This window comes from Thalassophryne amazonica, chromosome 18, assembly GCF_902500255.1.
Source record: "Thalassophryne amazonica chromosome 18, fThaAma1.1, whole genome shotgun sequence".
NCBI lineage: Eukaryota > Metazoa > Chordata > Actinopteri > Batrachoidiformes > Batrachoididae > Thalassophryne > Thalassophryne amazonica.
The window spans coordinates 30,319,287-30,344,530 of NC_047120.1; the positions used below are offsets into that span (position 1 = coordinate 30,319,287).

At 40.2% G+C, this 25,244-nt stretch overlaps 2 protein-coding genes across 2 annotated transcripts in view; one reads left to right on the forward strand and one right to left on the reverse strand.

Annotated features, from left to right (window-relative positions):
* Window positions 1–25,244, forward strand: part of dock1 (dedicator of cytokinesis 1) — an 815,700-nt gene that overhangs the window by 354,303 nt on the left and 436,153 nt on the right.
* The window catches only part of LOC117530815 (inhibitory synaptic factor 2A-like), a 53,256-nt gene continuing 29,850 nt past the window's right edge, over window positions 1,839–25,244 (reverse strand). The window contains 1 exon segment of the mRNA XM_034193752.1: window positions 1,839–2,782. Within this exon segment, the coding sequence (XP_034049643.1) occupies window positions 2,599–2,782 (184 nt within the window). The 3' untranslated portion in view covers window positions 1,839–2,598.

The window sequence follows — 25,244 nt, forward strand, 5'->3', positions numbered from 1 at the left end:
CGGCATATGCTGGTCAGAATTGTGAGAAAAATAAAGAATAGACAACAAAATATAATGCAGTGCTAAAGTACCCTTGGCCATATGAGTATTTTCTTTATAATTTGCAGTTGTTTAATTGGTATGCCAGTGCAAATTGTGTGTGTGTGTGTGTGTATATATATATATATATATATATATATATATACATGCACGCTGACTTCCATGAAATGTCTTGTAAATCACTCCAGAGGTGTTATCAGGTTCCAAAAACAGTGTTTTCAGTTTTAGAAGTGTTTACATAATATATGACAAAGAGGTTATATTGACACACAAAGGAAACATAGTTTACAGCTAGCTAAACCAGCCACTGACATCACTGTGCTGCTGTCCTGTGATTGGCTGTCACCCCCACCCCTCACCACGCCAACTTTTTAACTTCTTAAAATACCTCTTAAAATAAGTCCACGTTAGCCATCTCTGAACATGTTCAAGGTCTAAAGGTCCCAAGAATGTTCCCTGTGAATTTGAAGACTCTGGTAATAGGACTGGACTTATGCTGAGCAGAGACAGATGGACAGACAAATGCAAAGTCTTCACAATACCCATTGCTCATATTTGATGGCCTTGGGTAAAAATCAGACATATCTGTTGTTGATGTGTTTGGTGATTTTGTAAAGCACTCTATTGGTTTTGTGGTTATTTTCCCTACTATGCCATCTAAGTGTTTTTTACGATCGTACTTGTGTTCACAGTTAACCACATGCAGAGAACCACAGGTGAGCGCATTACCCCTCTTCTGAACATCTGAATCATACTCAGTCTAATCCAGAGAGGTCCATAGATATCTGTTTTTATTTTTCATATTTTTCATATTAAATATCCATAATTGTCTTTTTTTTTTATAAAACAGTATAAAATACACAGTATTGCACATAATAAATCAATTGCACTTCTTCAACATACAGATAAACATCTAGTTCTTTCTTGATGCTACAGTATACTTACTGAAAAGTTGCCAATTTGGCGTGTACAAGAGTGAAGGTGTGAATCACGTGTACCCAACAGAAAGCAACACTTTTGAGCTTGTGAAGGTTAAACTGGCATTTATAATTTCTGTATTTTAAGTAGAAAAAAAATTTTTATGCCCTTGGTACCATTGTTTCAACAATATTTCTTCCTTTGCAGCGCTGTTAATTCACTTTTTGTTTTAAATATTGGCTGCTCATTCAGTTGTATTAGCCCTATTTGATACTATACAACGTACATATATGTGTATAATATTTTGCCTGTACATAATCTTTAAGCATTTATGTTACAGGTAAATAGATAATAAGCAATGGGCAGAAGCTCGTAATTACAATGGGGCAAGAGAAAATAACTGTTTTTTAGTATTATTATTGTTATTATTCTTAAAAATAGTTTGTTGAAAAGCTAGAAAATATCCTGCAAATTCTAAGGGTTGTAAAAAGCATGCGAGGCTACACGCCTGCCACCCTGCACTGTAGAAGCCCTGGTCATGGTCAGAATGGGCACATTCAGTCTTCTGGCTTGGTTTGTTTAGCTGTTGCAGGATACTGAAGAAATACAATCATAACTTCCTTCTTTCTCTTCCCGCTTTCCTCTCTTACATCTGCTCAAATCAATTTATGTATTCACTGAAACATGAAGTGGTTTTTAAATTATTTTTAGTTGGTTGATAAAATTCTGGGATTTTTTTATTTATTGTTTTTGTTGATAATCATTTTATTGTACCATGAGTTTAGTTAGACGTGAAAGAAATAATTCATGTATATTACACTAAACCTTAAAGTGAACGTTTATAGAGATATTTATATAGAAAAAAGTACATTGACGCCTAACTTTGCAAAGGTGAATATGAAAATAGGTGTGATTTATTCATTCTTTGCTTCAAAGCCAGTTGAATCAAGGAGACATTTTGATGATGAATAGAAAGTCAGTATAGAATTCCATAGTACGTCGGCCGGTCTGCTTCAGGTGTTCTTTCTTCTATCATAGTTAATCCATGATCTACATCTACTAGACAGTCTTCAAAATAGTTAATAATTCTGAGAGAATGTATCCTGAACAGTGTTATTTGTGCTTTCCATTATGGTGATATGCAGTTGTTGTCGACCTTTAGAGTATCGTGGTTGAATTGCCAACCTCTCCTGGAGGTTTGGAAGAAATTCCCAAATGGTGAATAGAAATTCGACAGATAATGAATCGTGATCATAGAAGAGGACCTCATAGGCTTTAGCTAGAAAAATATATGCAAATGCTGTAGATTAGAGGGAAATTAAATTCGTCTTCTCACCTTGCTGATCTCCATTTCCCTGGTGTAATTTCACACCTTGTTTGAAGAAATTAGTTCAGAATAACTCAAAATCCATTTTTGGTAAGCATGACATTTTGAGATTTCCACAGAATCTACACTTGCTTTCCGTCATACATCTCTGAGTAGGGGATCGGTATCCCGAGGTCTGCGTTACAGCTGGTTACCAGGTCTACTAATAGCCAGAGATGCAGTGTTTGAGAAGAGAAAAGGAGACGGAATAAGAATTAGAACACAAATGAAGATCTCCTATGCAAGGGTTGTGGAGGGGGATGGTCCTTTTGTTTTCACAGGAACCAAAATTTCCAACGGCCGTGCTTCTTGGACTCAGCTTTAGACTTGCGTTTTGGGGTGGAGGTGAAGGCTTCCTGCGGGTAAGGCAGGGCTGTGAAATGGGAGTCCTCTGCAGGACAAAGCCTTTTCATAAGTGGCTGCAGCTTGTCCTCCTGCTGCTTGAAGTCCAGCTCCACACTGCAGGAAAGAGACAAAAACACACCATGAATCCTATGAAGGCTCAAGCAAACTTCGCCACCATGTAGCTTTGGACAATATCATTTTTAAATTTTAATAGGTTTATTGGATCTTTTTTCCAAGGTTCTTGCCTCACAGCACCATAAAGGTCTTTGATTGCCATGTTTCTTGGCTTGTGTTCACATTGTTCCAGGATCTGGAGTTCAGATCTGCAGATCACATGCTGTTGGAATCAGTGGTGGGCACAGTTCCAATAATCTGATAACAGATAATTAACAAAGATAATGTTTTTATTATCGGATTATCTTTTTAGATAACTTTAAAAAACATTATCAGACTAGTATCTTCTGATAAATTTTTGTCCAATAACTTTTAGACCAATAACATAATAAACAAAGCCAAACAGCGGCAAACATTTTTAAAATTTAAAATCAGTTGAGCACCTACCTGTTAAAAGTTTCCTAACAGATGTATAGTTCCACCCTCTGCAAACAGAAGAGAGCTGCTTCCAGGAGAAACCACTCTATCCTCTACAGGCAAAGTAGAACTGGTCACAAAAAAAAATAAAAAAATAATTTCCTTTAACACCATACTGATACTCTGGCAATATCACCCAAGTCATCCAGAGGCATACATTTTTAACTTATGGTTCAAATTTTAACCAAACTAATTTTGGATAAGTTATTTAATATTACTGTCATGTCTGAAGTTTTATAAAGTAAAAATATCAGATATATGTTTTAGTTTTAAAGTAATGTGCTAATTTTTAAGGTTTTAGTGAGCACATGCTGTGCCCAGCAGTGCATAATGGGTAGGATAGGGTAATCTCAGTACATTCACAGCAGGACAAATGCATTTCAGACACACTGTTCAGGCTCCACGGACAACGGCATTAAACTCTAGTGCCTAAAACTCTCATGAATATATTCTCTGGGTTTATAGACATTATTGTATTTGCGTTTGTTAAATTCCACACATCTTAAATGTAGCAGACACGGATTATCTGGAATTTTGTTTTGGCAAGTTTTCAAGGCCTCTCCTGCCATCTACTGGCCAGTAGTGTTCATGGCAGTTCATGGCAGTATTCGTCCTGAAGCTGAGCAGACACTGTATGATATTTTTAATCACAAGTTAAGTTTTTTCAAACTTAATGTACAAAAAGTCTCGATGGGAGACATCAAAGTTTAAAAACAAAACAAAACGACAAAAAAAAATTACAAGACAGCTCTGCGGTGTTTACACATGCACAGTGCTGTTGTGAAAGTGTCGTGACACGGACCCACAACAGGGGGCGTTAATGAACGGACAATGGATAAGCCAAAAGTAACAATTTAATGTTGTGAATCGCACGACGACGTACAGACAATAACAATATGGTGGACTGTCAATCATACACCAGGTGACGTGTGGGCAGGCTCGACGATAGAAGACGCCTGGCGAGAGAAGAGCCGGATCCCCACACAGCTTCCACCACCAACGGAGCTGAAGAACACCGGAGCCGTCAAGCCCTGCGCCCCAGGTGGCCGCTGTCTTCAGCAGTCAGACCCGGTACTGCTGGCAGAAACAGAGACAGTCCTGATGAGTGTGAGTTCGCACACTCAGTAATCCCACAGTCAGTGTTTAGTTAGGAGGGAGCACCTCCACCTCCAATCACACACTCGTGCAGCTCCTGTTTCACCACTTATCTGGTTTGGGGTGTGAGGCGAAGACGTCGCAGATCACACCAAATGCCAATCCCACAGATAAGGACACACCAGGAAAATGGCTGCAAAGAAGTTCAGATTAATACTCAATGTTTTGAGTCAGCAGAGAAAGTTACCTGAATGGTAGCTGATTTCTCGGCGAGGAGGTGGAGTTGCAGTCCGGCCTTTATGGTGATGGTGATGAGATGAATGAGTGACAGCTGGTGCTGAGGATGAGTGACAGCTGTCACTCCCAGTGGCTCCGGCGCCCTCTTGTGCTTGAAGCCCGCACTCCAAGCCGGGCGCCATCTGGTGGTGGTGGGCCAGCAGTACCTCCTCTTCAGCGGCCCACACAACAAGCGCGAGCGGTTGGATGCTTGTAGCTCTTCAGCAGCAGGATACCCTTACGACGGCCGACCAGAATAATATCAAACAGGTTTGATTTTCATTCGACCATACAGTCGGCAATCAGGAGGTGGTCGTGAGATGTTAAACGCAGCTTGTTACGCCATGTACACTACACGATGCAGGACGTGCGATTAACCTGAAACTCGGTCCAAAAAATTCTCGCACGAATGAAAAATCATCTGAAAAAGAGGCAAAACTCGCACAGTGTAAAGCCAACATTTATGTGTCAAGAAAATATTGAGTGCACATTTTACATCATAAAACGTGCACACGGCAGTAATAAAACATGCGCACATTCTCTCCACATGCAAAACATTTTGTGATGACACTTCCAGGGCTCCGTAAAAATGCCTGTTTTTACAAATAAAAAATGGAATATTTTACAAAAGCACATTTATCTGTAAACACCAACACACGACACACGTCACATTAACGTGTTGGTTTACATAATGAATGACTGAACCAATCAGTGTTTAGCAGAGGCACTTTTACCCAGAATCCTTTGTGATCTGTCTGTGTTTGTTACAAAACCTCAGAATTAGTGCATTATTCAACATTAAAAGATACATGTTATATTTTAACTTTGTACAGTTGACAGAATTGACATTAATGGAGTTATTCTATCAGTATTCACACCAAACCACAAGTCAGCATGACTTTATTTTCCAAGACCTCCGCCTGACTGGAGCCTTGTGATTGGTAGAGAGCTGGGCTTTGTGGCTGCTCTTAGCTTGCTTCTGTGCTGTAAGCTGTGTAGTAAACAAGAGATTCCAGCAGGGGGCAGGATGTTCAAACATTGAAGTGCGGGTTCATTGTTTGGGTCTTTTATCGCTTTTGATGCTTCCAAAAGCGATCGTGGTGTTATAACTCAAATTCAGTTTATTAGTAGTTGCAAATGTACCAGAGACAATACTGGAATTTATCGGTTAATGGTTATCTGTAACTTCTGATACATTTTTGTCGGTTTATCAAAGATAACTTTTCAGTTATCTGATTATCTGTTATCGAAGTTAATTATTTGGTTATCTGTGCCCACCACTGGTTGGAATACAAACTGTTTCAGCAAGTGTGCAAACACTTTTCACCCTGTGAATTATAGTAAGTTTTTACCCTGTCCATCTATAAACTTTTCATTTTTTGTGGAATTACTAAAGAACGCCTTGTCTGATTGAAACCATTTCTGGTCATTCCACATTTCTCTATACAAATACACCATATAAAGCACCAATCATTGGTGATTAATTTCCAGACTTCATTTTCACCTCTACTATAAAACCATACACCAGGCATATGCAACGCTTTATGTTGCTATTCTTCTGTTTTGATTAGTTTTCTTCCTTTGGCTGTTCTCGTTTTGCTTAGCGATGGCCAAAGCAAATCTGATGTGGATCTGCATGTTGATTTGGCACAAACTTTATGCAGGGTTCTCTTCATAATAAGTCTGTGTAACGTGTGATTGAGCCTATGTGTAAGTATAGGACAGGTTTTTGACCGACATAGTCATAGTGAACATGTTGGTCTATTTATAATGTTTCTATCATGGAACTAGCACCAACTGGAAGGATGTAAACATCTAAACATATCAATGACAATATCGAACTGGTCTGAGTTTCAGATTCTTGAACTTCTAATAAATTGAGCTTTGGATACAGATTGGGTGGTGACGGGGCTGATGCTGACATCATCAGACTGAATTCCTGGAATTTAACGTGCAAATTCCACACCGTGCTTTTTGTGAACAATCCTCAGGTATCCCCCTCATCTAAACCAAATGGAGTGTTTCCATTGTGGATTTGGCATATGTTCTATTGGATGCCCTTCCTGATGCCACCCCAGTTTTTACATGGGAAAATGTGGCTCTCCCAGTATTCCCAAGGTCTTTCCCAGCCAAGTACAAATCAGCATGACTGCGTTTTGGTGTATTGAATTAATCGGTGAGTAATAACAGTATTCGGTAAAACACGAAACTTGGACCATCAGCACAAATGGATTATATACCGAGGTTAATGCATTTAAAATGTGAATGCTATGCAGGCGGCATCTATTTTATTTTCCCCTTAGTCTTATTTCTAGGATGTAGAACCAGCTTTTGCTTGTTTGAAAAGCCATTATTAAGTTTTGCTGTACCGATTATCATATGCACACTGAGTCTGAAAACCATTTTTTAAAATGTTTAAATCTTTCTGTTTTGGCGCCACAGTTCTCTCCTTTAGCTTCATTAAAGGACATGTCACATGTTATTTAACATCTCTGTTAGAAAAACAATATCAAAGTATTCATGATTGTAAGTCTATCCGCACACATGTGGTAATAACTAGTGTTCACTGATGTATTTTATTGCTAGTTATCCCTCTCGCTCAACAAGTTAGCAGGTGGATTTCCGGAAAATGTCTTACTCTGTATTTCTTGGCATGTGATGTACATTTTAGGAAAAGCAGAAACATCCCGATGGCCGACAGACAGAGTCAAACGAAGGCTGCTACATCCAGTAACGAAGCTTCAGATCTTTTATTTGAAAGTGATAGCTCGGATTTACGAAACTCTTAATTTTTTTGAGTCTGTCAGATTTTGGATCCTAACGTGTGCTGACTCTATTTTGTGTGTCTCAGGACTCTATTTTGCTGCTGCTGTGAACGCGTATGTGGAATGTCCCCACGCCGCTGTTCTTTCAGGCTGGCTGAACATGCAGATGTATTTCTTACATTGGAACCAGTCTGAATACGTTATTTTATACTAACGTCTAACATGCCAGAATTGTGAAGGAACTTTGTGAGGAGTTGATGTGGAACTGCCTTGGGGCATTGTCCTCTGGCTGGCGATCGCGTGCTATCTGTGCGTGTTGACTTCTTTGATGATGTGGACCTGGATATTATTCTCTGGTTGGTGCAACATGTTCTTTAAGTGATGTCATTGTGGTCTGTTCTTCCTCAAGCTGACCCTGTGCTGACATCTGTCACATACTGCTCAGTCTAGTACCGTGACCTACATTCCTCTATTTTACTTCTTTATATCTCATGTAAAATTACTTTAGATTGTTGTTTTGATTACATCTGGTTGATTTTGGCTGCTTATGCTACTATTGTGTTTCTGTGATTTATAAGTACTGGGGGAAGCCCATTTGAAGTGAGGGTCATCTGCATTGCTGAAAATGAGATCAGAGTCTGCCCATTTGATTGTTATTGTAAAATATTGCATTTATTCATTGGATAGTATTATCATTGTCGTAATGGCAGACCATAATAGGGATGCTAAATGCTTTCATTTGTGATGGATTGAGCCACACAGCAACACATCATTTTTCTTCAAAGTGTGCTTGACTTTTCCTAAGGGCTCTGGAGGATTTATCTGCACCAGCCATTATTTTAATCCCATGCCCACACACATACAACTACGAGGTTAGACTATGTAAAACTCAGATTACAGCTTCACCCGCAGTAAGTGTCGAGAAATTTTAATCTGCTCCCACCACAGCTTGGAACCACGCTGGTGGGGGACTTTGGCGAACATAATGGCAGCAGCATGTGCCTCGTAAATCCTGCAGTTTGTCTGGCCAGACATAGCTGTTAATCACTGTAAAAGATGATGTAGTGTCACGGTGAGCCGAGTAGCGCACCATCTTGCTCTGATTGAAAGACAAGCATCTGATGCAACACTAATACACTTTTTTGATTTATTTTGTGACATGTATGTCATGTAATTGGAGTAGAATGGGCAAGAATGCGGCAGACTAGTGGGCATGGGTCTTTATTAGCATTACACTGGAGTTTCAGATGAAGATTGTGCTGTCTGTTGCGTGTCGAATCCCAGCTGATTAATAACTGGAAGGACTCAGGCTCTTTGGAACATGGATAACTTCAAACATGGTGTTACTTTAAAATGCGGCAGATTTTATTGTGCAGGTGGATGTTGTTCACACAGACAAGGAGGCCTTAAATGTGGCTATCTGCACTCAGACACTCAGCACTTTTCCTCCGTTTGACTCAGGTCGTAATCCAGGGCCAATAACACTGCCGCTGTTAGGAATAAATCATGATATACAGGCTGTTAATTAGACTGAGTTCAATTTACTTCCTTCAGTGGGATGTTTGTTGGAAATTTGTTTGTATATGTTTTTTTCTTTTCAGAAGAAAAAGTACAACAGCGTGTCGCACTTAATCTAATTGGTTCAGTACAAATTGCATCAAGCATATTTCTCAATTTGGTTCAGTTCTTTTATGCCTGTATGAACGTAATTATTACCAAAGCATTATCTCCACATTTGTTGTTTTTTGGCTTGCAGTAGTTTCTGACTAGTGTGTCAATCAAACACACTTGAGCCCTTTCAAAACTGGCATAATTTTTGAAAGCCTGTCAACCTGAGAAAGACATTTGACCTACGTACCGTGCATCCGGAAAGTATTCACAGCGCTTCACTTTTTCCACTTTTTATATTACAGCCTTATTCCAAAATTGAGTAAATTATTTTTTTCTCTCAAAATTCTACACACAGAACCCCATAATGACAATGTTAAGGTGAAAAAAGTTATCTTTTTTTTTTATGTTGGCAAGTTTATTAAAAATAAAAACTAAGAAATCACATGTACATAAGTATTCACACCTTTTGCTCAGTACTTTGTTGATGCACCTTTGGCAGCAATTACAGCCTCAAGTCTTCTTGAATATGATCTCACAAGCTTGGTGCACCTATCTTTGGGTAGCTTTGCCTATTCCTCTTTGCAGCACCTCTCAAGCTTCATCAGGATGGATGGTGAGCGTCGGTGAACAGCTATTTTCAGGTCTCTCCAGAGATGTTCAATCGACTTCAGATTTGGGCGCTGCCTGGGCCACTCAAGGACATTCACAGAGTTGTCCTAAAGCCACTCCTTTGATATCTTGGCTGTGTGCTTAGGGTCATTGTCCTGCTGGACGATGAGCCGTCGCCCCAGTCTGAGGTCAAGAGCACTCTGGAGCAGGTTTTCATCCAGGATTTCTCTGTACATTGCTGCATTCATCCTTTGCTCAATCCTGACTAGTCTCCCAGTTCCTGCTGCTGAAAAACATCCCCACGTATGATGCTGCCACCACCATGCTTCACTATAGCATATGATTTCTTAGATGCTGTGTCAGTCTAATATTGTTATTTTTTGCTCAACACAGCCATGCGAATGGGTAAAGCAACAATTTGGCTGTGCATAGCAACATTATAGCAGCCCAGTTTGAGTTAATAGTGAAAGGGACGAAACCTGCAATGACATGCAAATCTAATATAAAAAGATTTGTGCCTCGAGACAGTCCTATCTCAGAGGTCTACAGACAATTCATTTGACTTCATGCTTGGTTTGTGCTCTGACATGCACTGTTAGCTGTGGGACCTTACATGAAGATAGGTGTGTGCCTTTCCAAATCATGTCCAATCAAATGAATTTACCCCAGGTGGACTCCAAATAAGCTGTAGGAACATCTCAGGGATGATCAGTGGAAACTGGATGGACCTGAGCTCAATTTTGAACTTCATGGCAAAGGCTGTGAATACCTATGTACATGTGATTTATTAGTTTTTATTTATTTATTTATTATAAATTTGCCAAAAAAAAAAAAATCACATTGTCATTATGGGGTATTGTGTGTAGAATTTTGAAAAAAATTACTTAATTTTGGAATGAGGCTGTAACATAACAAAATGTGGAAAAAGTGAAGCGCTGTGAATACTTTCTGAATGTACTGGACTTGAGTTTTTGTTTTGTAGAATTTCTATGCTGACATGTTACCAATTTAGTCTTTGATACCGTTTGATCATGATCCTGTCAGCGCCTCTCCTGTGCACATCTTCTGTGGCATGGTGCAGATTAATAAATGATGTATTCAAAAAGTCAGAGGATTGAATACAATTGTTTTGTGCTGTAAGAGAGACAGAGTTGTGTTTTCTCAGAACTCTGGAACAGAGTCAGGACATGCACGGTGCAGAGTACAAACAGCAATCAGTTAAAATCCGGATATGATTACCCCAAGAAGCCTGGTCTCCATACATTTGAAGCCTCTTGACTGCAGTGGCAGAATTACCAGCCAGTCTGTAAAATTACCAACTCAGCAGTTATTAAGCACATTTCCATAATTCTGTGTAATGACCATTTTCTCAAATAAATAGCATATGATTTCTTAGATGTTGTGTCAATGGAATATTGTTATTTTTTCTCATCACAGCCATGTGAATAAGCAAAAGAACATTATAGCAACACAGTTTGAGTTAATAGTGAAAGGGGGGAAACCTGCAATGACATGCATACATCTAAATAAATAAATAAATATAAATGTTTTAAAGGAAGTGCCTTATGGATGTCTGGCTGAATAGGATAACACTGTCATTTTTAAATGTGAAAAAAGATCCCCCAAAGCTGTTCATGTTGATGGTTAAATTGAACACTGGGGCAATGTACAAAAACACAGTGATACAGAAAATGCACCATAGGATGAATGGCGTATGTATTGTGTCAAACACAAAAAGTTGCTCACTTATTCTGTAAATGGATCCACAGCTAAAGGTTAATCTAAAAATCTTTAACTCATTTTAATGAATAATACATCACATAACAACTACACTTTTTCGGGAATTTGAACTTGTTGACAGTAAGCATCACTGTCAAATTCCACCGACATCAGATTATTTGAGAAGCTCGTGTAATTACATGGCTGTTGGGTTTTATAACTCAGCGAGAGGGACAGAATTCATTTCCACATGGAGCTACGGATATTAGCTATCAACACAGAACAATGGATGTTGATAATTACATTCTGGACTCACACACCATTCAAACAGGGGGCAGTGAATCATCTATATATTAAAAGTGGGCGTGCATGATTTTATTTAGTAAGATCAATGTAAGTACATAAGGTAATTGTAAATACATTAAAAATACATGGGTGCCACAAGAAAGTGAAAACATTTATTTCCATTCTAAGCAATTTAAAAATCAAAAGAAAATAGAAGTAAAAATAAAATTATAGTAATAATAACAATAACAATAATACTAGTGTATATATGATAACAAGAACCTAAACAATTTATAATTACATTACATTAAGACAGTCAGTTAAAAAAATTACATAATTAACAGGAAATAAAAGGGTTAAGTTCTTCTTCTAAAAACTGGTAAGGTCTAAGGTTCTAAAAACATTCTGGACTCACAATCCATTTCAACTCATTATACAAGCTTTGCATAATTTATTACCACCCTTAAAAAATGTCAACTACAAATTTTATAAACTCTACCCAATGTACAGCCCGTGGATCCCCATGGGCAACTCGCTAATTTATCTTGTTTGATCAAGAGTTTAACATGGACTGTTTTTTTTGTTTTTTTTTTTCCAAATCTGCACCTTCAATGGTAAATCATGAATGAAAACCTGCTTTGATCATTTCAGTTGAAATGTAAAAAGATTTAGAAATGACTTTGTGAACTCTGCTGCTCCTGTTGAATTACTTCATTCCCTCTCTGACAGCTTTCTACTCAAAATTTATCAAACTCAGTGATATCTGTGAAGCATTCATGGATATTTGCAGTTTCCAGGTTTAACAAGTAAGCAATGTGTTGCTTACAATTCTGTTCATTAGGAAGTGCTGAGCACATTTGCATTCATACACAAAATATTTTACACTATCTTTCCATTTAAGTCTGCCTTCACTGAATACCTACACATCAACATCTTTTCTGGGCTCTGGTTGTCAAATGGCTGCAGCGAGCCCGGTGCTGCATATTCAGCATATTGTACAGACTGGTCTTGATTTATTTATTTCCCAGTTGCCACCCAAACCACATTTTGACCCCTGGTAAAACTTAACTAGTTTCTGTGTCTTGACTACTAGGATTTCAACATTTAAAAAAGTGAAGTTGGTGAACATCCTATAAGGTTTCTGGCAGTGGATTGAAATTTAGTTCTGATGTTTGGACAATAATACTGTCTTATAGTAAACCTCTTTATGGTGGCCGTCCCTGCTTTGACAATAAGGTGCTTTTATTATGAAGCACATAAAAGAGTTATCAGTGTATGCTGTATGCATTCTGATACTGCAGAATTATGCAAAGTCATAGCAGTGATTCATTCACATTGGGAGAGTGCATTTCCAGTTGTGCTTTGTTGCGACCTGATAAGGGTGATAAGGGTGGTTTTGCACCACACTAGTCCTCATCTTCATGTGTTTTTGAACTGGTTTACTGTTTTTGCACAGGCCATCCTGTCATCAGTCTTTATTGAGAAATTAACCTAATGTGAGTGTCTTGTTGTTGGAACCAAATCTGCAATCTCCTTGCTGTTAAGCAAGAATACTAATTACTCATGGACATCAGAACCATTGTGCAAATTATTAGTTTGGACCCCCGTCCCACATTTACCACTTCAAATATTAGTGCATCATTCTGTCCACTCAGCGCTCTTTCACTGCTTCATTATCAAATCCATTCCACTTGATAATGTAATGAGAGAATGCCCAGATCAATGAAACTCTATGCCAATTTTTCATTACTACCTACTTCTCATAGCACACACACATATAATCACATATGCGAGTCATCAGTGCCAGATAGTGTAGTGTCTCAGCTATCTAGCAGCAGCCTGTGAGTGAGCATCAGACAGTGGACTGTTCACCTCACAGCAACCCGTGAGGGAGTGTCAGACAGTGGACCATTCACCTGACAGCAGCCCATCAGCGAGCATTGGACAGCAGCTCGTTCACCTGTCAGGAGCCCGCTGGGGAGTTTTGGACAGCAGGCCACTCACCTTACAGTAGTCCATGAGGGAGTGTCGGACAGAAGCCCGTTCACCTGACAGCAACTGGTGAGGGAGTGTCGGACAGAAGCCCGTTCACCTGACAGCAACCGGTGAGGGTGTGTCGGACAGAAACCGTTCACCTGACAGCAGCCCCTGAGGGCGTGTCGGACAGAAGCCGTTCACCTGACAGCAACCGGTGAGGGCGTGTCGGACAGAAGCCCGTTCACCTGACAGCAACCCGTGAGGGCATGTCGTACAGAAGCCATTCACCTGACAGCAGCCCCTGAGGGCGTGTCGGACAGAAGCCGTTCACCTGACAGCAACCGGTGAGGGCATGTCGGACAGAAGCCGTTCACCTGACAGCAACCCCTGAGGGAGTGTCGGACAGAAGCCCGTTCACCTGACAGCAACCCCTGAGGGAGTGTCGGACAGAAGCCCGTTCACCTGACAGCAGCCCATGAGGTGACCTTGCTCCTTAAAGACGTGTGAGTCTTTATCTGTTTTATCTCCTTCCTCTTTGTCCCTCCCTTTTGTTTTGTACAGTCTCACCCTGCCTCTTTTATGTTTCCTTATCTTGTGTGGGATTGTGCATTTTCTGATTGTCCTCGCTGTCCCTTCACATTGCCTGTCCTACTAAGGACTACTGCTGTAACTATGGCAACTAGTTTGCCACCATGTTGGAAAATATTAGTATGCCGGCTGAAAAAGAGAGATCATCCACCGGCAGATTGGTGTGGACAGACAACCTTATTGTTCTGTCATTTCCATATAATATCATGTAATCAGCATCATTTATGTGATTTTCATAACAAAGTACATTAAAGGGTTCTTTCCCACTACTTTTTAAATACCAGTTCCTCAGACTGTTCTCCACCCTCCCCCCCAATTTATTGTCAGAGTTTTGCAAACAGGTGATCAGCTGCTGCTCTGGTTTTAAACTACTCGCAGGACTTTCCCACTAAAGGCAAAACTTTACTGCGGGGACATGAGTGCGGTCCAAATGTGAACGCCGCCTGACAGTGAGGATCTCCCCGGCCTATTATCTTAATCACAACCACTTCCATGTATCGCTCAGTTTGATCAGCACATTAGCCCGTATAGAAGGCATGCAAGGAAAATGAGATTACAGGGTTTCCGTGTCAACATGCATCATGACATAACACTTACAGTTATGAAATAAACGGAATTCATTTGAATTTTGCTGACCTGCTGAGCTTTTTCCACCCCGCCATCATGTCTCTTCCTTTCGAGACTTTCTTTGTCTTTCCAGCCGGCGCTTCAATTTTTTTTTAAATGTATTTCGTCTCCTCTCCACATCTTCGGTATTGAGATGCAGATATTGCATAAGCTGACAATACTGAATGAATTTCAATCACCTTTTCATTCTCCTCACGCCGTGCTGCTTCACTGACACGCACATTGTAATAATAATGATTACATCCTCAAGTTCATTTGAACACGCTCTGTTAGCCGAGAGCAGATAACATATTCTGCAGTGGAAGAAAGTTACCAAGATGATAAAAGAAAAGCAGAGTTCAGAATGAGCGGAAAGGAACCCGACAAGGACAACGGCTTGTGTGTTCTGTTTAAATTCCAAGCCCATACGCTACAGCGCTGTATTGATCTGGCGCTGTTGTTATGCTAAGGATGAGCTGTAAGATGATGCCATATACTCTTGAGCAAATTGATTATGCTGAGCGCATGGCTGGCTCCTTACCGGCCTGCGTTAAAATGATTTATGAACCCATATGCCCGTTGTGGACATGAAAATGGTTTAACAACAGACACAAGAGTTAGAAGCTGAAAGATACAAAGAGTCGTCCCAAATCCTTACTGATGTGCCAGAATAGCTTCCCGTGAACACTGCGCACTCCTCCACCACTGTGCTTCCCGTCCTGTTTCCTCCACCTCCAGTGAGATTGTTTTCATGGAGATCTAAGTAATTAGATTGGCATTTAATCCTGCTGCCTATGTGAATACAACTGCTATATTTGATTCTGTGTCCAATCAACACCGTTTTCCATGCCAGGCAAGTCTCTTAAAGGTGAACTTGAGTCAGTTTAACAGATTTCAGACATCTCACTTAGAAATGTCTGCCCTTTATCAAGTTGACACCCTGCCCGATGCTGTCAGATTGGTCAAAGGGAAGCCTCTTGTTTTGTATAGAGTTTGTCATTTTGCTGGTTTTCTTCTGTAAATGAAGTGTTTCAATTGATTGTGGCAGATCTAAGGAAGCTAGATCCAGATGTTTGGTGATAAGAGAGAGTCTCTGAAGATAAATATGAGTGTTTGTTAATCATTCACACTAACACATCTTGTTTGAATTTGCCTGGAATAGATGATATTCTGATCGGCTGCTTGGTGGAGTAGTGGTTCGGCCACCTGGACCTTTTTTATGCCTGTGTTGGTTTCTCCAAGTATTCCAGTTTTTCTTACGGGTACAACTCGTGTAGATTAGGCTAATTGGGCTATACTAAAGTAACAGTAGATGTGAATAGTTGTCTGTCTTTATGTATTCGGCCTATGAATGTTCTGTCAATCTGTCCAGAGTAGGCTTGGGTGAATACTGTCTTTCAAGGCACAGTTCAAAATGACACAGATGCTGAGGGTATGAACTTCAGAAACACACCTGAAGTCATTCCACATGGTTTAGTAAGTGGCCTCTGTACAGCTCAGACCCATGAGTCAGTGGGGTATGGGAAGGCCTTGGTTGTCAAACAAAAACGGTAACAAAACACACAGCTCACTACAGCTGACAAGAGGAAAGCCGCCTCATGTGCAAAATGTGTAATGACGCTGCTGAATTCAAAGTCATGTTTTTTTTTAAATGTGTAATGTAACTTCATCAAGGACTTTGTAGGGAGCTAGCAATAGTACTGAAACAAATGATATAGCAGATAATGTGTCCTTCTCTGTGACTCATAGTCAGAATTTTTAAACATGCTGGAGTCAGCAAGTTCTTTAACAAACTACATTAGGCTTCTGAACTGTGAAACAGTCCCCGAACTTTGCATTAAAAACAGATTTCTGTCCAATATACAGTAAGCAGGTACTCATACAGCACCTCATAACATGCACTGAAGTAATCCTTGCTTGGATGTTGCACTCTGACTGACTGTTAATATGCCTATGTTTGGCATTGCTAGCTTGTTTTAATAGAATTTGTTTTTGTCTTGAAGGTAGGGGTGGTGGCCAGGTGGTTAGTGCACTTGGTTTCAGTGCGGAAGGTTTCTGGTTCAAACCAGGGGGTGGTGGCGAAGTGGTTAGTGCACTTGGCTTCAATGCGGAAGGCTTCCGGTTCAAGCCCCACCCCTGCCACATTTCTCCATGTAATGTGGAGTTGTGTCAGGAAGGGCATCCGGCATAAAACCTGTACCAATTCAACATGCAGGTCCACCTTGGATTTGCTGTGGTGACCTGAACAAGGGAGCAGCCTAAGGGACTTACTTTTTTGTTTGTTTTTTTGAAGGTGCATACAATTACATACATACAATTACCCAAGGGAAAAGAAGCCAATGACACATGGGCCGCATTCTGTGGAAATGTAATGGGTCAGTTTCATTTGCAATGGAAAAGTTGCCAAATATTCTGGTAGCAATTTATAACATGACATTTAACACATGGATGCTTATTCGCCGTCTTTGGACGGATTTTTGTCTTTTTCCAAAATCTCGCCATCTAAAAGAACTAGCAAAACATTAATTTTTATTTCCTCAGATCCGTGAAATGGTATTTTAGTGGAAAAACTCCAAATCGCTGAGAAATTTATTATAAAATAGTGGTGTGTTCAAGGTTCTAGCTAGCGCAAACTTGCTTTACGGCCTGTTACGCTATAATTTTGGGACTGTTACGATTTTCAATACAGCATCTGTAATCAACCGTTTCTGCAGTGCGACTCCAGTTTGAAGCCACAATGGCTTGTGGCTCTTTGATTCGCTGCTCTTCAGAAGCGGTAAGTCCGCTTCTTAACCCATCTGAAAGCCATTAAAATATCATGAGTCATTTTTGTGTGGATTAAAGTCATTAACTGGGACTCTTGTCTTGTTGCAGTCGAGAAACGAGCTTCAAACGCTGCGCGGCTCTCTGACTCTATCTCTCTGCGACAGAGTCCACTCAGAATTAATAACTTCAAAGCGAATCGCCACTTTAAATAAAATGACACGTCTTACAAACGTTGCAATATACACAATAAACTACAATCGACTAGAACGTTTATTCCTCCCAAAATGAGACGTCTTGCATTCTTTTATAAACCTGACCTGCAGCGCAGCGAGCTCTAGAGCTCAGCTCATAGGTATGGAAAGACATCATGCCAATAATAATGTCTGAAAGGAAATGCTTTTGACAAAAACTAACAGATTTTATTTCTGTTTATGTCCAGAGATCAAGGATCCACATGTAGAGTTTATTATGTCCAGAGTTTAAGGATCCAGGAACCCCCCCCCCCCCCACCCCCCGCGGCGACTCTACCACCGCAGATTCTCTTTATGCTTACATTAGTGGTGTGAGACAAGGCATAGTGCGGTATGTCGCGATGTCCCAGGCATCTTTCTCAGCTTCCCACGCCCAAATCTGTCTTCATCAAAATTCTACCCATTTACTAGTTCATCGTTCGATTCGCTTTTAACTTCGCAATTCGTCACAAACACATGTATGTTAATGATTTAATGTTCCGATGAAGTTATAGGAGATAATTTAGCAGAATTAATTTTATTTTTGTCGTGAAATATTATGTTAAAGTACCGGGAGTAACAAGCTAGTCTATCCCCAAGCCTGCGTAATTCCTCATGGCGATGCCGTCAGGTATAATTGTTTTTGTTGCTCATTTTAGAGCCAATTTGGACTCCCTTTGTTTCCACTACAGTACTACAACTTTTTATTTCTCCCCGTCCAATCCAAAACAATATGTATTGAGCATTGAGAAGAAACATTATTGTAGTACACATCCCCCCCCCCCCCCCCCCCCCGTCATGCTGTAGGCTATCACAAGAGGAATCTCATGTTTATTTATTTTCACTCTATCTTTTTGGCACATGGGAAACCCAGCGTGGTTAACGAAGTGGTGTCGAAATGATAGAAAACCTGCAGATTTCTTTGTTCCTGAATCTGAATCTGAATCGATATAGAAATGACTGATTAGATGCCATATCAGTGTTCAGAGCAGACAAATAGGCTGACTGTATATGTATTTACTATAATAGTATGTATACATAGTAATGTCATCTGTGATAGCATACAAAAGTGAACTGATCCTAAGCAGAATCTCATCAGTATTATGTTATGTATCTTTAATCTAGTCTAAAAGCAATTATCTAGTCTCTAGTCTGAAAGCATTATGAAGTTAACTAGTTCTTTGAATGGTGAGATTTTAATTGCCTAGTCTTTGAGCCCAATCAAAAACAAACTAAATCAATAAAGTTTGTTGCATGAGTTAGCTATATTTGTAAACTATTGTGTTGTTATAGTTCTGTATATACTCTTACAGGATGGTACAACATGCCATACTGCATGAGATCACAAGAGAATTTAACAGCTGTTTCAAGTCCAAATTAGTCTAAATAATGCACCAAAATGCACCACAGGGCACTTAAATTCATTTTCCGCTTCGCCGCGAATAGTTGCTGTCTTTTATTTACCAAGACTTTGGATTGCTGTCTTTTTTTTTTTCATCCTAAGCATCCATGTTTAACACCACGTGTTAAATTTCATAAATTTCATATATAAGTAAGGACTAATTTCACCAAATTATAAAAAGAAGATAAAGAGATTCAGACATCACCTGTGTCAAAAATTGAATGTCTAAGCCATATAGGCCTGGGTAAGAACTGTATTTGAACTTTATCAAGGTCTATCAAGTCAGCTTGCAACCTCTTAAGCCCCCGTCACACATACATCCAGTTTCCTGGACCCATGCCCACCATGGCAAATATTGCATAACCTGACGCAGTCGGGAGAAAAATGGGCGCGGTCAGCCATGTCAGAAGGCAGACAGACTGCCACACCTGTCAGATTGCATCCAAAATGTATGTAGATGACACAGACTGCTGTCAAATGCCCCTAAAAGGGCGCTGCAGACTGACCAAATTTCTTGATGGCAAACAGAATGGAGCGCTGTGTTTCTCCCTGTGCTGGACATCAAAGAGCAACCAACGTAGGGACCCGGAACTCACGCATATGTGTCCATCGGTGGCAGTCACTCACATCCCATTCAATCTCTCCTTTGCTCGTCCTTTTTTCCTACGTGCGTGTGTGTGTGTAAAAGTGCTGTCATGAGGAAATCGCTGCTCAGTGTGTCTGTGTGTTTTTCATAATAAGCCACTACGTGTGTGCACACACGCGTGCGCATGCGGCGCACGTGCTCAGCGATCATTTTACTGCCAACTAAACTTTGCTGCGTGTGCGCGCACATGTACACACACGCAGCAAACCTTGCTGACAGCCAAAGGACACCTTTGATTAAAATGTTTGCAGTGAACTTTCCTACTACATTCGTGGCGGCAAACTTATTATAGATGGAAAAGTGGCACAAGGACAAGAAGAGAGTTGCAAAAATTAAGAAAAAAGGGGAGGAGCTGAAAAAAGCCAGTGCTTTTCAAAATCAAGAGTTCAGCCATGAATGTAAATCTGTTCTTGGGGACATATCTGCCATCAGTGCAGAACATAGGATTGCAGAGAAGACAACAAGTCCTGGATGGGTTGATAGGAAAGGAAATGGAGGTGAAAGCAGGGTTGAAAAAGGCAGAAAAGGACAGTGGCCACCATTGAGAAGGCATCTTTTGCAGCAGCATCACCTTTACAGAGAGAGTTGCTAAATATGAGACAGAGTGATGATGCCCACAAAACGAGGCACTCCCTCAAGCTGTTGAACAAACACCTCTCAGCACTGGAATTGAAGTGTCAAAGCACAGAGTTAGATGGCCGGCAGACACGTACGATTGTCCATCAGTGCATGGACTGCCGCCAGCACTACAACAAAAATGAAGAAATACGAAAAAAAAAAAAATAAATACAAGTTGCAACTGGCTCAAGTCAGACATGAGAAAGAGGCGATGATGCAAAGATATCAGGATGAGCTGAGAGTGGTAAAGAAGTGTGTGTGTGATCCAACTGGAGGGAACTATGGCTACTAACACTGCTCCTTTGGACCAACAGACTAGAATACACACAAAGAAGACCGACTTTTAAACACAGGCAAAAAACCACACTGAGATGTTAAAGCTGAAGGAAATTACGAAGGACCATGGTGCTTAAATGAACGCTGTAACTAAGAAACAGAAGAACCAGATTGCCCTGGTGCAAACAAAAATGACTGAATAGAAATGAACTCATTGCTCAGAAGGTGGCCAGTGTCCTTTCTCAAAAAAAACCCCAAAAAAAAAACAAGTGGAGCAACCGACGGCACAGTTCAACAAGAAAAGGCAAGAAAACAAGTATCTGCTAAAGCTCTGCTTAAGCCGCATGCAGAAATGGTATCGCTTGCAGAGCAGAAATATATCGCCGATGTACAAAATGGGGAAATATCAATATAATAATGACAATAATGATCAATAATCAGTGCAATTGTTTTTCATAGAAAAAAAATACAAAAAATTGTACCATTCTGTAAATGGGGTTAGTCAAAATAGCAGTAATTTCAGTAATAGATAAGTAAAATAAATGAAATAAATTAATGGCTTCACACGGGACTGATTGTCCATACAGGTACTGTTGACCAATTTCAATCTATTATGAATAAATTACGTTAAATTCTTAAAAAATTATTATTTTTAAAATGCTGATATCTTATTTGCAATCATGATGATGCTCTTTTCCTTTCTTTCTTTTTTAAAGCCAGTACAGGTGACGACCAGCATACTTTCAATATTGGCCCATGCTGGCATCATTTAACATAAGAATTTGCCGTTAACCTTTTATATATTACTCTAAATTGGTTTGCTGGCACAGTGGGGCATGTCTGGGCTTGTTCAGACAGACTGGAGCACAAATTCTTCCCCTAAAGGCTCCTTGACACGTGCACGAATTTGGTTCTGCACTGCCGTGCAGTTCATCTTGCCAGTGGTAAATGGACTGCATTTATATAGCATTTTTCCATCTGCATCAGACGCTCAAAGCGCTTTATACACACTAATGTCTCACATTCACCCCAATGTGAGGGTGCTGCCATGCAAGGCGCTCACTACACAGCAGGAGTAACTAGGGTATTAAAGACCTTGCCCAAGGGCCCTTAGTGATTTTCTGGTCAAGCTGGGATTTGAAGATCCTCTGGTCTCAAGACTAACGGTTTAACCCACAAAACCATCACTTCCCCCAATGCGTGTCATTAGATGGCACGCACTTTGACACTTGCATGAATGACATACATTGACACGCATGTTTATGAATAGGTTGCGCAATGTTCATGGCTAGTTCACGCAAGTGGCATGAAATTATACGTGCCATAAAATTTGAACATTTCAAAATCTTATTTGCGCACTGGCATGAAGCCCGCGCACAGTTTACAGACCTTTTACAACAGTTTACGATGATTTCCTCATTGGCACGCTAAATTACGTGCCAGTGCAGGAATCAAATTTGTGCAAGTGTCAAGGCACCATAACATGTTAGTTTGCAGTCAGTTGTAACAAACCACTCAGCAAGGTATATTGTCTGATACTTGCATGTAAAATGCACAGAAAGCAGCTCCTGACCTCCTACCAGGCGTTCGCTTGTGGCCAGATGCTACCTGTCAGTTAAGACGACCATAAACCTAAATACGCAGAACCTGTATTGACAAAATTACCATTCAGTGTCATGAATGCGGAACGAGCTGTCGAGACCAAAATCTTTTTTGTTTTGTTTTGTTTTTTTTACTAGGCTGTAAATTGTGGTTACTTCTGTTATAAAAATGGACATGTTGAACATGCGGTACTATGGGTTTTAACTTGCTTTTGGAGTTTGTCTCATTTGGCAAACTGCATGTTTTGGCAGTTCCACAATCAACTTAACTTTTCTTCTTCTGCCTTGAAGGTTTCCGCTGGAATAATACAACAGTCATCGGTCAGGACCTTGTGTGTGGCAGTATGTATGGGGTAACTCCTGATTTTGCTTTATGATTCACTTTGTGTTACCCCTCTGAGGTTCCTGTTTCTTCATTCACCCTCCAACAAAAAATAATGCTGAAGTTTACTTAATTTCATTTCAGACCACGAAATCTGGCAACACTGTGTAAACACTCCCCCTGAGGTGAGATAACGCACTGGCCTCATTCTCAGAGAGGTTATTCCAAGTCTGACTGATATTTGCATTGATGGATTTCTTGATTCTTTGTTGACGATTTAAAAAATCCTGCCATTTTTCTGTGCTTTAATAGAGTCCACCATTATTCTGATATAGAATTACACAAGGGGTAATGCACTACTCACAAGGAGATGTACGACTTAGTTGCAGAGTCTTTAAACAAAAAAGTCAGATGAGCGAGCAGTAAGATACTGACATCGAAATTAATGGATATTTGTCTTATTTTTGTTATTAGCAAAATATTGCTGGCCTGGCAGGGCTTCTCTCTGCATGTTAGAGAGGACCAGGGGGCAGCTGGAATGTGTCCCTAGCCTACTGAATCAGCGCTTAATAATTTTGCAGCTTATGTCAAGGAAACATAGGTGCGACATGTTGCACCCATAGTGCAAAAGATGTGAAACCAATGGGACGTTTTTTCAAATTAATACAGCAATGGGGCAAGCCGTGTGCTCTTCCGATCTATACACGAGACTTCTTTCTGCAGTATACATATTATCAGGGGGTAGTGTTAGCTTTTTAAAAGTATTTAATGTCAAAACTTTCAATTTTCCTTTTTTGCCACTGTTACATGCCGACATGTTTCAAACCATAAATTTGGCTGGCACAGTTTTCATCAGTTTTTGAAGGTATTGGTTGATCTAACAATACCATGCAGAAGTGTTTTCATTATGATACGGAGCAGAGTAGAACTTTCTTATGGTAGACCTCACAAACGCATAGGTTATAAATGACTTGACTGAAAATTGGGCGCACGTAATCATCGCTTTTAGAACTGCCTGCATTTAGTGTATTCCAAACCCTCATTGTGAATTCAAAGTGTGTGGTAATAGTCGGGATAAAACATTTTCCCCAGTAGTGATCACTTGCAGGTACACCGGGAGCTGTCAAGAATAATTAGCTGAAAGGGGCTGTAAAATGGAATTGCACATTTTAAAAATTTAGATGTGTTATTACACTGCATTTTGTGCTCATAGCATGAGCGGGATGGTTAATTAATGTTTCTGGAGCTGTTTATATCAGAGAAAGCACACTGAACTCTTTACACAGACAAACAGAGAAGAGATGCAGCATGGGTAGGGGTGTTGGTTCTCTGCTTTCCCCGTGGTCAGAATTACTTCAGATTATCATTAAACATAGATGTTGTTGGTACACAACCTAGGAGTGGAGAGCTCCACACACCACGATACATTGATGAGGACAGTGGTGGAGAGGGTGAAACCTTCAAATTCCTCAGATCTCACCTGGTCTTACAACACCCGCAAATCATCAAGAAGTTCCCAACAGAGACTGTGTTTTCTCAGAAGACTGAGAAAATTGTCAGCCAAATTTTCAACATCTATTCTACAGGTGTATGATTGAGCAATGTCCTCACCACTGCCATCACAGTCCGGTACGGTAATTGCACAGTCCAAGACGGAAGGCTCTCCAACGTGTGATTAAGACTCACAGTACATCTCTGGGGGCAGCCTTCCACTCACTGCAGGACATTTACCAAACATGAGTCCTACATAGACACACAACCTCATCAAGACAGTACACACCCCCAACACTCACTGTTACTAGCCTACCATCAGGCAGATGCTACAAGAGTCAGAAGTCCGGACTACTCTGGCTGGTGAACAGCTTCTACCACAGGCCATTAGGCTTCTCGTAACTCTCTTACACACTGACCCCTCCACCACCTGAGGGACTGTTACTTTCACCTGTCTTCCTCTCCTTAGCATTATTATTATCATCATCCTCCTGAGCATTATTATAATAGCTCTGTTTCACTATTATGCGTCCCATCCAACCTTATGACTCCCTGCCACAGCAGGAAATACTGCTAAAACTACACAGTATTGCAAAAATTGCCCAAACTGCATAAACTGCACAGCCTCTAAACTGTACATTCTTAAATTGTGTATATAATACATTCTTCAGCTAATAATGTGTATTTTATGTTTTGTTTTTTAAAAATCATCTGATCTGAACATTCTTCATGCAAATTTTCTTTGCAGAATGAACAGAGTAAGAATTCCATTGTGTGGTGTAACTGTCTTTACTGTGCACATGGCAACAAAAAACTCTTAACTCTCACACCTGTGTCATAGTCATCGCCGGTGTGATAGTGCATCACGATGTGGATTGTATAATGCCAACACTGTGAGAAGTCAAATTTTCCCATATAATAGTACACGCCTGGGCAGGCTAACAAGAACTGCTGGCAGGCCACAAATGTTCTTTAATGATGCCATTAACAAAAGAAAGCAGATGAAAATATCTAAAAAATAACACCAAATTATTCATGAATTTGAAAATCGTTATAATTTTGGTGCATCCACACCATGGTCGAGTGCTGCAAACTGAAGCTG